The 15177-nt window shown below is 39.7% G+C and overlaps 1 protein-coding gene across 1 annotated transcript in view; it reads right to left on the reverse strand.

Moving 5' to 3' along the window:
• The window catches only part of LOC140713605 (E3 ubiquitin-protein ligase RNF38-like), a 133086-nt gene that overhangs the window by 97383 nt on the left and 20526 nt on the right, over positions 1 to 15177 (reverse strand). The window contains 1 exon segment of the mRNA XM_073023922.1: positions 6733 to 6803. Within this exon segment, the coding sequence (XP_072880023.1) occupies positions 6733 to 6803 (71 nt within the window).

Here is a 15177-nt window from a genome sequence, read left to right on the forward strand (position 1 = left end):
CTTCATAAGTCTTTCTTTGGATTACACTGGTGAGGCCAAGAGGGGGATCTTGACAACTGGGCACCTCAGGATCTCCATACCTTCCGCCCAGGCTTGTGGTGATCATCACCACCCCCCCCCCCCCATTGTCCTTCGAGATAGACGTATGCCAACCACTAATCAAGCCCTCATCTACATCACTCAAGTATCTGCATTAGCAGATGGCATCTCTCATTTACATGTTTTTATTCCTTAGAAGTATTTTAGTTTTACTTATTTAGAGACAGTGTGGAAAAGGCTGCTCTAGCCCAACGAGCAAGCCACCTAGCAACACACTGACTTAACCCTAGCCCAGAGGTTCCCAAACTTATTATGCCACAGACCACTACCATTAACCGAGGGATCTGTGGATCCCGGCTGAGAACCTAGCCTAACCACAGGCAATTTATAATGACCAATTAACCTACTAACTGGTACATTTTTGTACTGTGCAAGGAATTTGGAGCAGCCAGAGGAAGGAATATACAAGTCTGCTTACAGAGGACACTGGAATTGAAATCCTGAGCTGTAAGAGTGACCCATAACATCAAGTAAATACAAGTCATTATTCACATTCACCATACCAAGCAAAGCATTAAATTGCTGTACAGATAATGGGTTGCAACCCAAGGTGTTCACTGTCCTAAAGCATTTTGTTTGTTGCTCCATTCCATTACAATACGTCAAGACTACTAACACTTCCTCCTTAAACAATACACCCAGGAAGGATTTGAGGCTGTTCCATGGGGATCAGCCCGTGTCCGGTAGCAGCAGTACTCTAGACTGCAGCTCTTTGCCACAGTCTTTGCACATCCCTAACATTATGCAGCTGCAGAGAAATAACTTAACAAAAAAAAACTCTTGTCAAACACAGTCCACATTTACTTGTGAAAGAGTAAGCTAACAAGGCAAGAGACAAACTGGAAATGTCACCTCTTAACTCCTTATAAAGCAACCAGACCACCACCAACTTTATCAACCATTTGTTCACTCCTTAAATATACTCTCCACCCATACAGGTATTCTATTGGATTTGCTGAATGCCAACCTATTAGATCAAATCTTCATTTTACCTTTTTTGTCTTCGAAACTGTTGTAAAATTGCACAAGAATCTCTTCTACACCCCCCCCCACCCATCTCCCAATTCATTAGCGTGAACTGCTATAGTGTTTTTTTTAAAAAAAGGATGTTTACAGATATTGCAACGTATTCAGCAGGATATAGAAATTGAGTAACTGCTTTTTGGTGCAGACTCAGTTTAATTTATATAAAAAATATTTGTTTTATATTGCATATCATTTCTAGAAACATTAATAACCGAACTACCTGGGGATCTGGGAGTGCACTGACAAACCTCAGAGTAGAATGACATTGGGATGAAGTGTTTAGGTCAGTTTTTAAATAAAAACCCAGAGTTTAAAAGCACTGTGAGAAGACCCAGAAATACTTAGGCAGGCTTTGGGATCATGAGAATTTCTATTTTAAGAATGCAGAACTGCAGAGTTCCCTAGCAGCATAACGCATTCATCAACATATTGTGAAGGTATTCAAATCATGAAATTTAAATATGAACTGTGACCTTTGCCAAAGTAGTCAGACAACCTCTGTGGAACGGTGGCAAGTAAACCTTTAAATGTAACAATCTGAAAATCACTTAATTCTCAATAACTGATAATTGCATGACTTAAGAGATTGAAATCAACCTCTTGTCTGCACCGACAACAGAGATTTTATTATGCTTTTTCTTGTCTATTTGGTCCTCTGGCAAGTCAGGATTAACATTAAAAACAGATTCACTTTGCATGAAATATAGTAATATACAAGAACATATTCAAAGAAACAGGAAGAAGGTGATCAGTCCTTTGAACATGCTCTGACGTTAAGATAGATCATGGCTGATCCATTCTTGACCTTAATACCACTTCCAACTCTTTCCATACTCAACTCCCTTGCAGTTCTAGTGGCAATTAACTGTTTGAATATATACAAAGATCCCACATCTCCTCCACCTCAATCAGAAACTGCGACTACACACACCTCCCCCCACCCCACTGTTCTAAGTAACACGTCAAGTGAAAATATTCTCTCGACATCCACATGTCAATCAAAATCATATTCTTCAGTAAGACAGGGAAGCTGTCTCTCTAAATGATCTAATTTTATAATTTTCCGGTTTCTTTTGATTCTCCCAGCATTCATTTCAACTTCCTCCAGATTCTTCCAATCACCTGCATTAGTGATCATTTGCAGAACACAGCTAATCTACGAATCTGTCCTAGTGCACAGTATCGGAAAAAGCTGCAGAAAGTTGTAAAGTCAGCCAGCTCCATCATGGTCACTAGTCTCTTCAGCAAAGAAGACACCTTCAAAATGTGATTCCTCAAAAGGTTGTATGCATCATCAAGGACCCCGGGACATGCCCTCTTCTCATTGCTACCATTAAGGAGGTGGTACACGAGTCTGAAGACGCACTCTCAACATTTCAACAAGTTTCTTCCCCTCTGCCATCAGATTTCTGAATTCACAGTGAATTCATGAAGACTATCTCACTATTTTCCCCTCTTTTTGCACCACTTATTTAATTTATTTTTGCATATAATTCTTAGTGTAATTTATAGTTTTTTATTTTGTATTGCAATGTACTGCTACCGGATTCTGATTCTGAAAATCCAGGTACACTATATTCACCCTGCTGATTACATCCTTAATAAAACACAAGCAAATTTGTAAATCATAATTTTTACTTCATGAAACTATTTGGCTTCCTTGACTGTGTTACAACTTTCTAACACTGGTTCCCTTATCCTTCCAGTGAAGTTGCAATGACAGCATTGGCTGTATTTTTTCCAGTGTTGCAGGTACTCAAGGTCTCAAAAGCATGGTGGAGGGTAGGGGTTACTGCTGCCGGTAAACAATGAATTTTGGACCCGGTCTGATGTCTTTATCCTCAGACACCATTTTCCTCAATCAAACGAAGGCAGTGCTGGTGATGGAGCTGATATGCCAAGAGATGAAGTAGGCTATATTTTCCAGTGTCACATCATGAAACTCTCTTATCAAAGGTGAGAGTGGTGCAGCAGAGGCACGTTGCTCAGTAATGACAGACAGACATACTTTATTGATCCTGAGGGAAATTGGGTTTCGTTACAGTCGCACCAACCAAGAATAATGAAGAAATATAGCAATATAAAACCATAAATAATTAAATAATAATGTTAATCATGCCGAGTGGAAATAAAATCCAGGACCAGCCTAATGGCTCAGGGTGTCTGAAACTCCGAGGGAGAAGTTGTAAAGTTTGATGGCCACAGGTGTTACATCTCGGTGGAATGAGTCTCTGGCTGAATGTACTCCTGTGCCTAACCAGTACATTATGGAATGGATGGGAGTCATTGTCCAAGATGGCATGCAACTTGGACAGCATCCTCTTCTCAGACACCACTGTCAGAGAGTCCAGTTCCACCCCCACAACATCACTGGCCTTACGAATGAGTTTGTTGATTCTGTTGGTGTCTGCTACCCTCAGCCTGCTGCCCCAGCACACAACAGCAAACATGATAGCACTGGCCACCACAGCCTCATAGAACATCCTCAGCATCATCCGGCAGATGTTAAAGGACCTCAGCCTCCTCAGGAAATAGAGACGGCTCTGACCCTTCTTGTAGACAGCCTCAGTGTTCTTTGACCAGTCCGGTTTATTGTCCATTCTCCAATGCTTGGAGTTGTGTTGGGAGCACTCCACACTAGATTTAATTGCAGCTTTGTGTAAGCAGAAATAAAAGCCAACTACCAGAAGCAAGACAAGAATGAATGCCAATGATCTGAAGAACTCAAATTCAAGGAAAATCACCTGATTGGAGAGAAACCTAGCACAAAGCAAGACGGTTATAATTGTGGCAGGCCAGTCTCTTCCTTAGGGCTGCATTCTTAGCCCAAATATCAACTGCTCTTCTATCAGTAATCTTTCCTATACAAGATAAGAATTGATAGAATATTTACTGATGGTTCTAAGATGTTTAACTTTACTTGGATAATGAAGCAGAAGTTAGTTGCACGTATCAGGGTTAGCTAGATCAGTGATAATCATGGTGCCATTGCATTACTCTCTCCAGAAAGAGTTGAATCACCTTTCATCAATATTCAATGGCAGTACTACTGTCAGATCATCCAACATTGACTTGTAGATGACAATTGATCAGGAACTTAACTGGTCCAGCTACTGAAACACCAGGGTGTGTCAAAGGCTGAAGGCTGACTATTTCACCGATTGAAGTTTCCCTTGTTTGCTGATTAAAGCAACAGGGGAGATTGAAACATCGAGGTATCGAGGTGAATGTGGAAAGTGAGCGCAGGCTGGGGGGGGGGAAGAGAGATCGCTCTGCTATTGGAGAGGAGAGACTGTCTTTTCATTGCTGGGGGATTGCTCTGCCATCGGAGAGGGGAAAGGCTACCATTGTCCCTGGACTATAGACCTTTTCAGTTTTATGGGTTTCTTTAATATTCTGTGATTTTCACCCGATCTTTCTTGATTTTTTGTGTGCGGGGAGGGGATCTGGGGGTCAATGTGCTTGTTCCGTTTTTCTTTTTTTTGTGCAGGGAGGAACGATTTGGGGAGGTTGATGATCATACTGCTTTTCTTTTCTTTCATGGTTTTGTGGCTATCTGGAGATGAAGCATTTTAGAGTTATATACTTTGATAATAAATGAACCTTTGAACCTTTCTCCCCCTATTGGTATCCTCATTCCTGATGAATTCACTTATTTGATTTCTGGAACAGTAGATTTGTCAAACAAGGAGAAATTAAGGTAGCCAGGCCTGTACTCTAGACAGAGATTAACAGACTATTAAGCAACCAAGGGATATAGGATTTGTTCAGGAAGGTGATGCTGAGATAAAAGATCATTCATGATCTTTCTCAAGTCCTTAAAGCTTTTCACCCCAACACAATCAGGAATGTGATGGAATGTGGCCTTGTGCAATGGAGCAACTCAACAAGGCTTCTTAACCAGTATCCCAAAACTGGTACCTCCATCTTCCAGAGGCACAGAGGCAGCAGGTAGATGAAAGAAAACTGAACTCAAGGTCACAGAGCAATATCAGACACATTTATCACATGTGATAAATGAGACCTAAACAACATTGCACACTACCTGTGAATGAACTTCATATTAAAGTCATAATTTTGAAAATTGATGATATCCTGAAAAAGTTCTTCAAATCAAGGTAATTAAAACTAAAACAAGAACTGTGGAAACATGATTTTTCCTAGTTTTGCACTCTGGTTTTGAAATCTTTAATGCAATTGTAAAATGCTAATGAAGTATCTGCACAGTATTGTATATTAATATTAAAAAGGAATAATGTTTTGATTGAACCACTTAAGCTAACATGGTAAAGTAGATGGTAATTCAGAAATTACATATTAATAACCTATTCAATATCAATGTTCCACTTTCCCCAGAAATGAATATGAAAAGCTGATGGTCTTTTCTAAAAGTTACTTCAGATCCATCTGTACTGTGCATTCCCCTTAGTTTTCATCTTGGTGTAATTAATTTTTCCCCATTAATCTCATTTAACAAATGTTCTCCTGCATTTTGAGCCAGTTCACAAGTGTACATACAATAGTTTAAGAGACAGCAGTTTATTACTAGATTTAGAGTCCACTGCAGGATCAAATGTAAAGGGACGGTATAACGTTAATGGCAAGGCCTATTAACAGTTGTGATGTACAGAGGGATCTCGGGGTTCAAGTCTACAGCTCCCTGAAAGTAACTGCGCAGGTTGATAGGGTGGTAAAGGAGGCTTGTCGCCTGTTTGACTTTATTAGTCACTGAGATCAAGAGTTATAAAGCCTTGGTTAGGCAGCTTCTGGACAGTAAGTGTCCTTTTCCCAGGGTCAAAATGCCTAATACCAGAGGGCATGCATTTAGGGTAAGAGGGCAAAAGATGTGCAGGGCAAGTTTTTTTTAAAATAGAGAAGGTGGTCGGTGCCTGCGATGTGCACCAGCACCGCTCCTGCTAAACTGAGCAGATCGCAGCCACGCAGTCACTGAAATGCCCCTGCACACATAGCCTTTGTTGCCACACAGATGGAACTGGACCCCGCTGTGAAAGTTTACAAAACGTGAAAGTTTTCTTTGTTGTACTGTATTTCATTATACCCTTCAATTAGTGTAAAGAATGTGATTTTTCAATTTTCATTCTAAGTATCCATTGAGTGAATATTACAAAACAAAGCATTTAAAGTCCCAAGCAATTTTCAGGCCTTGCAAAAATTTCCTATTCAGAGCAATGATTGGTCTGGGTAGCTGTAAAAAAAATAGAAGGAACATTGGCTGCCGGGGTGGTGGTAGAGGCAGATATGAAAGACACACAAGAAGCTATTAAATAGGCACATAAATGTGCAGGAAATGGAAGGATATGGACTACTTGTGGGCAAAAGGGATGAGTTCAGTTCGGGGTTTAAATGGTTGGAACATTATGAGCTGAAGGCCCTGTTTCTGTGCTGTTTTGTTGCATGTTCTGATAACATCCTGCTTACCGCCATGGGGAGATGGGCAGCAAACACTGAACCAACAACTTAAATCTGAACGTCCATGGGAATGGAGCCATGATTATATATATATAAAATCATGCAATGAACAGGATGCATTACAAATCAACTTTGTTCCATTTTTTTCAAAAAGGTACAAAATTAAGTAAATCTCACCTTATCACTATCTTCAATGAAAGGTAGGTCATGAGGACTTGGGTGATACTGAAAGGAAGGATCCATGCCACCTATTTAAAATAAAAGTGAGTAAAATTATTGTCAAATTTAAACTTGTTCATTCTAATTTCTCACAAGAACTAATGTTTTTTATATTAAAGGAAAATCTGAAGCATTATAATATTTAAATTTAAATTGAACCTTCCATGCATTTCCATATAAAGTGGTGACCAAAAGCCAAAACATATACAATAATAACAGAATCAGGCTTATGGAGGACAGGTTGAAGAGAGGGAAAGGAGCTTTAAAGAGGATCTATGTGATATCTGGAATGCACTGTTAGAGGAGGTGGTGGATTACGAGACTTAAGATACATATACACAGGTATTTAAACAGGCAAGAAAGTGAAGAATAAAGTTCTGTGGGATGTTCAGAGAACCAAAAATATCAGCATGGATGCGGTGGGCCAAGGGGTCCATTTCTGAGCTGCTCATCTCTGAAGTCTAAAGAGTTTTATTTTTTTGTAAAAAAACAGATCTAAATTAATCATTTCTAAACTGGATCAAATTTCTTTAATGACAGGATATTTGGTTTGAACCCACACAGTCAGGACTGGTTCAGATGTGTTTTCTCCCTGTGCTGTTCTATGTTCTTATAACATGTAACCATGGTCTTTTGAAAATGTGCCCTCTGTGTTGTATGCTTCAATCAGGTAAAGGTGTTGCAGTTTGCTGAGATGATCTGGTTCTACAGAACGTGATCAGAAACAGGGTTAGGCTAATCATGACAGACCAGTACATCACTGCTCAGATTTTAGGATGGAAAATGCTTGCATTTTTGACCAGCATTACATCCCCCATTAATGTTTTTATATATTAAAAGAATCAAAGGATATACAAGGTCAGTGCAGGGAAAGTAGCACTGAGGTTACAGCTGAACCATGATCGTATCGAACGGCAGGCAGACAAGAGGCTGAACATTCTATTCTAGTAACTAAGGAGGGCCACTAACAGTGATACTGTACCACAGAGTAACATTCCCTCCAACTTGTAATGAACTCAAATCATGTGCTGCGCAATATTTTAACCCAGTTGCAACATCTGCGACTGAGTTTTTAAGCGGAAATAAACCTGAAGCTATTCCAAGGATAATAAATTACCAAGTCCAGTTTGTTCATTGTTTAAAAGAAATAAAATAACTGTCAATAAGAACTTTGATCTCCTCTGGGTATGATCATTTTCGCTCTCGACCAACTGTACTCTCACAAAACATACAGACAGGCCTCTAGTGGGTTACAAAGGATTTTCTCACAGCAGCTTTTGCACACCATCCACATGTGATTTACTTACTAAATTACTCTTTTAAAAACTCAAGTTTCCAAATATCACTCCGCTTCTTCCCACATGTAAATTCCTCAGCAACTTTTGCACACAGGTAACACCAGTTTCTGTATTGTAAATAAATGTTTCTCACAGGTGCACGTTCCTGTCCTCGGTGTAGGAGTTTCTACTGTTTCATTAAGCCATTCCACTTTAAATGAACTAGCAGTTCATGCCTTTTGCTTCTTTAGAATTTTTACAGTGAATCAATAATTTCTTCAGCAACAACACTATAAGATCTAAGTTCTAAGATTCTAAGATCTAAGATTCTAAGTTCTAAGACCAGTTCTAAGATCTGTAGACAATCATAAACTCCACGTTGTCATCAGAAACCAGAAAAGGAAATGTGATTGTGTATGATTGTGAAATATTCTTAGCATGCCAACGAGGTAGAGGGTGGAAAACCTTTTGTGCGCAGTTTAATTCCTTTGTGCGCCAGTACATAAAGATGCGTGCACGCATGCACACCTTAGAGGGAACATTGCCGGAGAGTCAGAGCTCATTAATTCAAGTCAAATGGAAAGAAGATAAATAAATGCACAGAACGATGCTAGTCAAACATTTTGTAGTCAAGGCTTGGGGTCTATTCGAACAGGGAACAGGAAAATTCCTTGATTGGCAAAGTGAATAATATCAAGAGGAAAATATTTACAGGTGTCTCTCCAGCTTAAGGCAAATATTGCTGCAGTTATATGGAAGGAAAAGATTTGGTTATTTTTGGGGTGCCTATTTAAAAAATATCTGAAGGAGAAGGCTACACTGAGGCGACAACCTTCACTTGAATTCTATACTGCACCAAATTTTCTTGCAGAGAGAGGGCATGTAGATCTGTGATAGTAAAAAGTCTAGGTTTGAGATTGGAGAGAGTGACCAGGAAGTTGTTGAAATAGATATCTGGCTGCTGTACAAAGGAAATCTCTAAAATTTGTTGCTGACACTAAAGATGGAAAATGTAAATAATGTATTATATCGCAAGTTAGAATGCAAGGATACACTCAATTGAAACAGTGAAATGTGCATATAAACTGAAGCTTAAATAAATAATTACCTTAAAGTGCAAGTGAATAAATCTACTAAAGATCAGCAGTACTTTGAATTTTATAAACAGAGCTGTAAAATGCATTTGCCCACATATTGGCTATACTGTACACAGTTGAGCTCCAAGCAAAGTTACTGAATGGACTACAACATCAGACAGTACCTCACAGAATTATCAAGAGATACAATTAGGAGGAGAGACTCTTGACTAGATATTGTGTTTATTAACAGAGCAGAAGAGAATGCAGAGGAGATTTTTCAAACTGTGGATGGAGGCAACTATTTTTGATTCAGAGATAGCAAAGGATAAACCTATAATTGTCATTAGTGGGTGGTAGAGAAACAGGAGTAATATTCTTCACCAAGAAACTGAAAAGCAGCAACTTTAGAATTGTATCATTAGATTTCAGCTGGAAAGCTGCAAACAGTCTTGGTGTCCATATTTTAACAGAGATATTAAGGGTGTTGCAAAACCCAGTAAAGCTATACCACAACAGAAATGCTGGACAAGATGTTTATTTTCTTCTGGTAAAGAGAAAACAGAGGCAAGCCCTCAATCAATCTGAAATACTTCTAATGCCTTTGACAAATAGTTGAAACATTGGTGGAAAGAACAGAATTGTGGGGCACAAGGTTAAATGGGGATTTAGGAGAAACATCTTTGACATAGATTAGTCAAAATTTGGGCAACACATCACACTTGAAGTGATTTACACAGAAGCAAGAGTGGAAAATTGAAAATGATAAATTAATGAGGGTGGTGGGCAAATGAAATGTGCAAGGTGGCTTGTGTGCAGTATAGTCTCCATGGACATCTTGGACAAAAGGCCAAACTACATTGAAGTTTGTTAACTGGAAAACTGGCCAAATACTAGATGCAGTGAAACACATCGGACCATGAAAAGACAGCACATCGATGGGATGTAATGGATTTTCCCAAAGCAAGAGAGCTACATTGGCTCCATTCATGCTGTGAATTTCAGATTCCTTAGCTGTTCCTGAAGAACCCTTGTCTTAGCTAACATAAGGTCCAGGAATAAATATTTTATATTTACATTCTTATTACTTAAATACAAATCACTTAAACACAAACAGGACACCATCAGTTGCACCCAAAAGCTTTTAATTGACTAAGTTTCTGCAGAAATAGAACTTAGCAGTAGCTCAATAGAATATGCTGCAGCTGAGCCATGTGGCAATGCTGCAGCTTTATAAAACTCTGGTTAGAGTATTGGGTTCAGTTCTGTTAGAATCATTAGATCTGCAAGCTTCATAGAGGGTGCAGAGATTCACCAGGATGCTGCGTGGACTGGACAATATGTCTTGTGAGGACAAGCTGAGCAAGCCAGAGGATTTTTCTGAAGATACAAGGCATAGATCGAATAGACAGCCAGTGTCTTTCCCTCAGGGTGTCTATGGCCAATACCAGAGGACATTCATTTAAGGGGAATGGAGGACATCTTGGGGGACATGTTAGAGGTAAGTTACCCCTCTCCTCACACATAGACACAGTTGGGTGCCTAGAATGTACTGTTAGGATGGCGGTAGAGGCTGTTGTAATAGGGACATTTAAAAGACTTAGATAGGCACAAGGGTATAAGAAAATGCAGGGTTATGTGCTATGTAGGACAGAAGGGTTAGATTGATATTGGAATAAGTTTGTATAAGTCAGCACAACGCTATGGCCGAATGGCCCATACTGTGCTGACTGCTCTGTTTGAACTTAGCACGAGGCTTTAAACCATTGCCCATCAGAACTCCTATCAAAAACTTAAACATAATATAAATACCAAGTTTCAGTTTGCAAATGAAATTGAATGGACAAGATAGATGCATTATTTCCACATCTTGCCACCCCACTGATGGGCACATGTCTATCCCACTTGAGCAATACCATCTGACCTATTCCCAATGCACTTTCCCCACAGAGCTGCAAATTCTGTAATTCCTATTCAACTCTGTTTTCCACCATCCTAATAAACAGTGAATTCCATATTAGAAACTATTCCAACTGGAAAAGCAATGCTCCTCATATCCGCCTTGCATCTTCTGCCTGAAGTCTAAATCTGTCCCCTCTGATCCTTCAAACTATCCACTAATGGGAACTTCCCTCTATATTATAGTTACCATTCAGTACACATCTACCAAATCTCCCAAATTTTGTGTCAAGGAGAACAGGCTATTTAAAGCCAAGTGCCCCTGTAGAGGTCAATTTATACAGACCAAATGACAAATGCGTGTAGAGTAAATTTGAAATGGTAATTGCGAACTTGTTTTGCAATACAAGCATCATATTCAGGAGTCCCTTTCTTATGTTGGAAGGCAATAGCTTACAACAGAGTTTTGAGGCCCTCTGTTGGTCAGGGTCAACAATGGATGTTGTGTCCAGCAGTCCAGCATGATACACACATCAGCGTGCAAACCAAGACAGTATGATAGGGGAGCAAGCTGTGATCCTCACCTTCTCCACACAGCTGATGAATCCAAAGGAACGGCAGAGACCGATACGGTTTGGCACCAGCGGCATCGCAGGAGTGCCAGTCAGGGTTAAACTCAATGTAGAACTGCTTTAGGGACCCCAGTTCCAGATCTTTCCTCTGGGTTTACTCACAAAGATTTCCCCAGGAGTGGGTATATCTGGAAGGTAGCGGAGTTTTGAGATCAAAGTCTTCCTTTTACATGACCAGCTAACCACAGCTGGCAAGCCCCATGTGCCCGAAGTGACTGGCTTTAAAGGGCCAGTAACCCGCCTTTACCTCTTCTCCTGACAGTAGAAATGGTTCCACTGAGCTTAGTAGCTAAACCACAGGTGAAGGCCAGGAGCTGGATTTGGCTCTCAGAGGCTATTTTAGATGCACATCATTAGGAGCATTTAATAGATAGCGGGAGCCTATCCTCACACCACCCTCGGTAGTAACAACCTTAAGGAACTCAGAGTTTAAATAATGGAATTCTTATATTGCATCTGAAATCCGTCCCATTCAATGTTCAAGAAAAAGCTTATTCGAATGATACACAGGCACAAAATTGCCTTCAAGGATAGTACTTAAAAGTTTCAAAATCCCTCTACTTTTTGATAAACAGAAACAAGACGACCATATAAATTGCTTTACAAAAGATCAGCCAAACTTATTTGAACCTTGCTAACCTGTTACCGTGATTAAAGCACTTTGCTTCAGGAACCTTTCCCAAATATGCATTTCTAATAATTAGTGCCCACCTTGTAAAACATCCTTGCGCATCTGAATGTCTCACTTAATTTATGTAAAGCACACTAAAGTTTTGGTAACTTGCATGTATCCCTATTCTCAGTTGGAAGCATACACTGCAATTTTGAAGATAAGAAAAGGGGAATGAAAATCCACTCTCATGAGTTCAGATCTCATTCTACCATTTTTTCTTAAAGTCAAGTCTATTTATTTCACTCTTTTAGGATCAGAGAGTCAGTTATCTAGAACAAGACCACTGTGGCAACCTTGAAGCAAGATTCCTGTAGACCCCATATTACAGCGGGGAGGGAAGGCTGCATCTCGAGAAAAGTTTGCATCACTATTTTTCATTAGCAAAGGCACATCATCTGCTCATCTGTTAAGAAATGCTAGACTGAAAAGACTTTATTTTGTTTCACGTAAATTCTGTAACAGCAAGCTTTATTCTGTGTCTCAGATTTCTGGGTAGAGATGTGTGAATTGTCTAAGGACAAATTTCCATTACGTGAACAGCTGAAACAAGGGAATTGCCTGTAGTAAATACTTTCTTTTGTTCAACCAAAGGGGAGAAACAACATTTAACCATTGTAATTCCTCACATCAAGTATGCTGGATTTTTTCAGCACATGAAAATTAATATTATAGACAAGAAAATTTGAAATTCTAATTTTAGTTTACTTGGACATTAAGAAATTGTACAGCAAATTGAAAGCTCAGATGTATGTGCAAGTAATGCCCAGTGAATCACTCAGGTTTCAAACAGTAGTGAATGGCTTGCTAGTAAAAGTTAAATTGTTCAGGGGTTATTGGAACGAAGGCATTCCAGAATCTGAAAAGGACCATTCCATCAAGGCCACATCACAAATGGTGCAGGAATAAAAATACCAAAAACAAAACAAGCCTTAGGACTGGTTAAAGGCCTGCCATTTCTGTTCCATTCACAGTAGACTAATATGTTTGGCATTTTGTTATTGTGCTTTTTCACTACTCAGTTAAATCATAATACAATGAAAATAAACTGATTTTGGACAATCAACCCACTAACTTTGTCTCTCTAATGATCAAATTACTTCCAATCATGGGTATATTCCCTTCAGGTTTGCCTGAAAGTCTACACCATAATAATGCGAATTCAGATTCCACCTGGCTAGAGTATTTTTGTCATACCTTTTTAAGGAATCTTAAATTCGCAGTTCATGATTTTTATTTTCTATTTCCGCTATTTCTTGAACTTTCAGGTTACAGAGATATGGAGACAAGAGAGTGCAAATGCTGCAACCTGGAGCAGAAACAGACTGCTAGAGGATCTCAGTGGGTCAGGCAGCATCTATGCAAGAAAAGGAAGAGGCCTCAGACCAGATATTCACCATTTCTGTCTCTCCACAGAAGATGCCAGACCCACTGAGTTGTGGTTAATTGCTGTACAGGATAGTACAAAGATGTTCTATCGACATAAGTAGACAAGCATCAACTGCAGGTCAAAAATCCCATTGAGTAGTTCACCTCAGAGTCACAGAGCAAGAAACAGACCATTTTGGCCCACCATGTACATATTGGCCAGAGTACCCATTTCCACATTATGAGATGAGGGTTGGGGTAGGGAGTTGCATCCTAGAAAATGATTGTGATTTTCTAAATTGCAAAGCTACAGTTGCAAGAAAAATAGTTTGTGAACCCTTCGCAATTACCTGGTTTTCTGCATTAATTACTCATAAAATGTGGTCTGATCATTATCTAAGTCACAATAATAGACAAGCACAATCTGCCTAAACTAATAACAATTATGGAATTGATTGTTAAGGATAAGATTATGGAGCACCTGGAGGCACATGACAAGATAGGCTAAAGCCAGCATGGTTTCCTGAAAGGAAAATCCTGCCTGACAAATCTACTGCAATTTTTTGAGGAAATTACAAGCAGGGTAGACAATGAAGATGCAGTAGATGTGGTGTACTTGGATTTTCAGAAGGCCTCTGACAAGGTGCTGCACATGAGGCTGCTTAGCAAGATAAGACTCATGGAAGTACAGGGAAGTTTCTAGCATGGGTGGAGCATTAGCTGGTTGGCAGAAAACAGAGTGGGAATAAAGGAATCCTATTCTAGCTGGCTGCCGGTTACCAGTGGAGTTCCACAGGGGTCGGTGTTGGGACCGCTGTTTACGATGTATGGCAATGATTTGGACTATGGGATTAATGGATTTGTGGCTAAATTTGCCGATGATACAAAGACAGGTAGAGGAGTAGGTAGTGCTGAGGAAACAGAGAGCCTGCAGAGACTTAGATAGTTTACAGGAAGGGGCAAAGAAGTGGCAAATGAAATACAATGTGGGAAAGTGTATGGTCATGCACTTTGGTGGAAGAAATAAACAGGCAGACTATTATTTAGATGGGGAGAAAATTCAAAATGCAGAGATGCAAAGGGACTTGGGAGTCCTTGTGCAGGATACCCTGAAGGTTAACCTCAAGGTTGAGTCAGTTGTGAAGAAGGCGAACGCAAGGTGGGCATTCATTCTAGAGGTAGAGAATCTAACAGCAGGGATGTGATGTTGAGGCTCTATAAGGCATTCGTGAGTATTGTGTGCAGTTTCGGGCTCCTTATTTTAGGAAAGATATACTGACATTGGAGAGGGTTCAGAGAAGATTCACAAGAATGTTCCAGGAACGAAAGGGTTACCGTATGAGGAACATCTGGCTGCTCTTGGGCTGTATTCCTGGAGTTCAGGAGAAAGGGGAGATCTCATAGAAACATTCCGAATGTTAAAAAGCCTGAACAGATTAGATATGGCAAAGTTATTTCCCATGGTACAGTATTCTAGGACA

This window comes from Hemitrygon akajei, chromosome 2 (genome assembly GCF_048418815.1).
Source record: "Hemitrygon akajei chromosome 2, sHemAka1.3, whole genome shotgun sequence".
Taxonomy (NCBI): Eukaryota; Metazoa; Chordata; class Chondrichthyes; order Myliobatiformes; family Dasyatidae; genus Hemitrygon; species Hemitrygon akajei.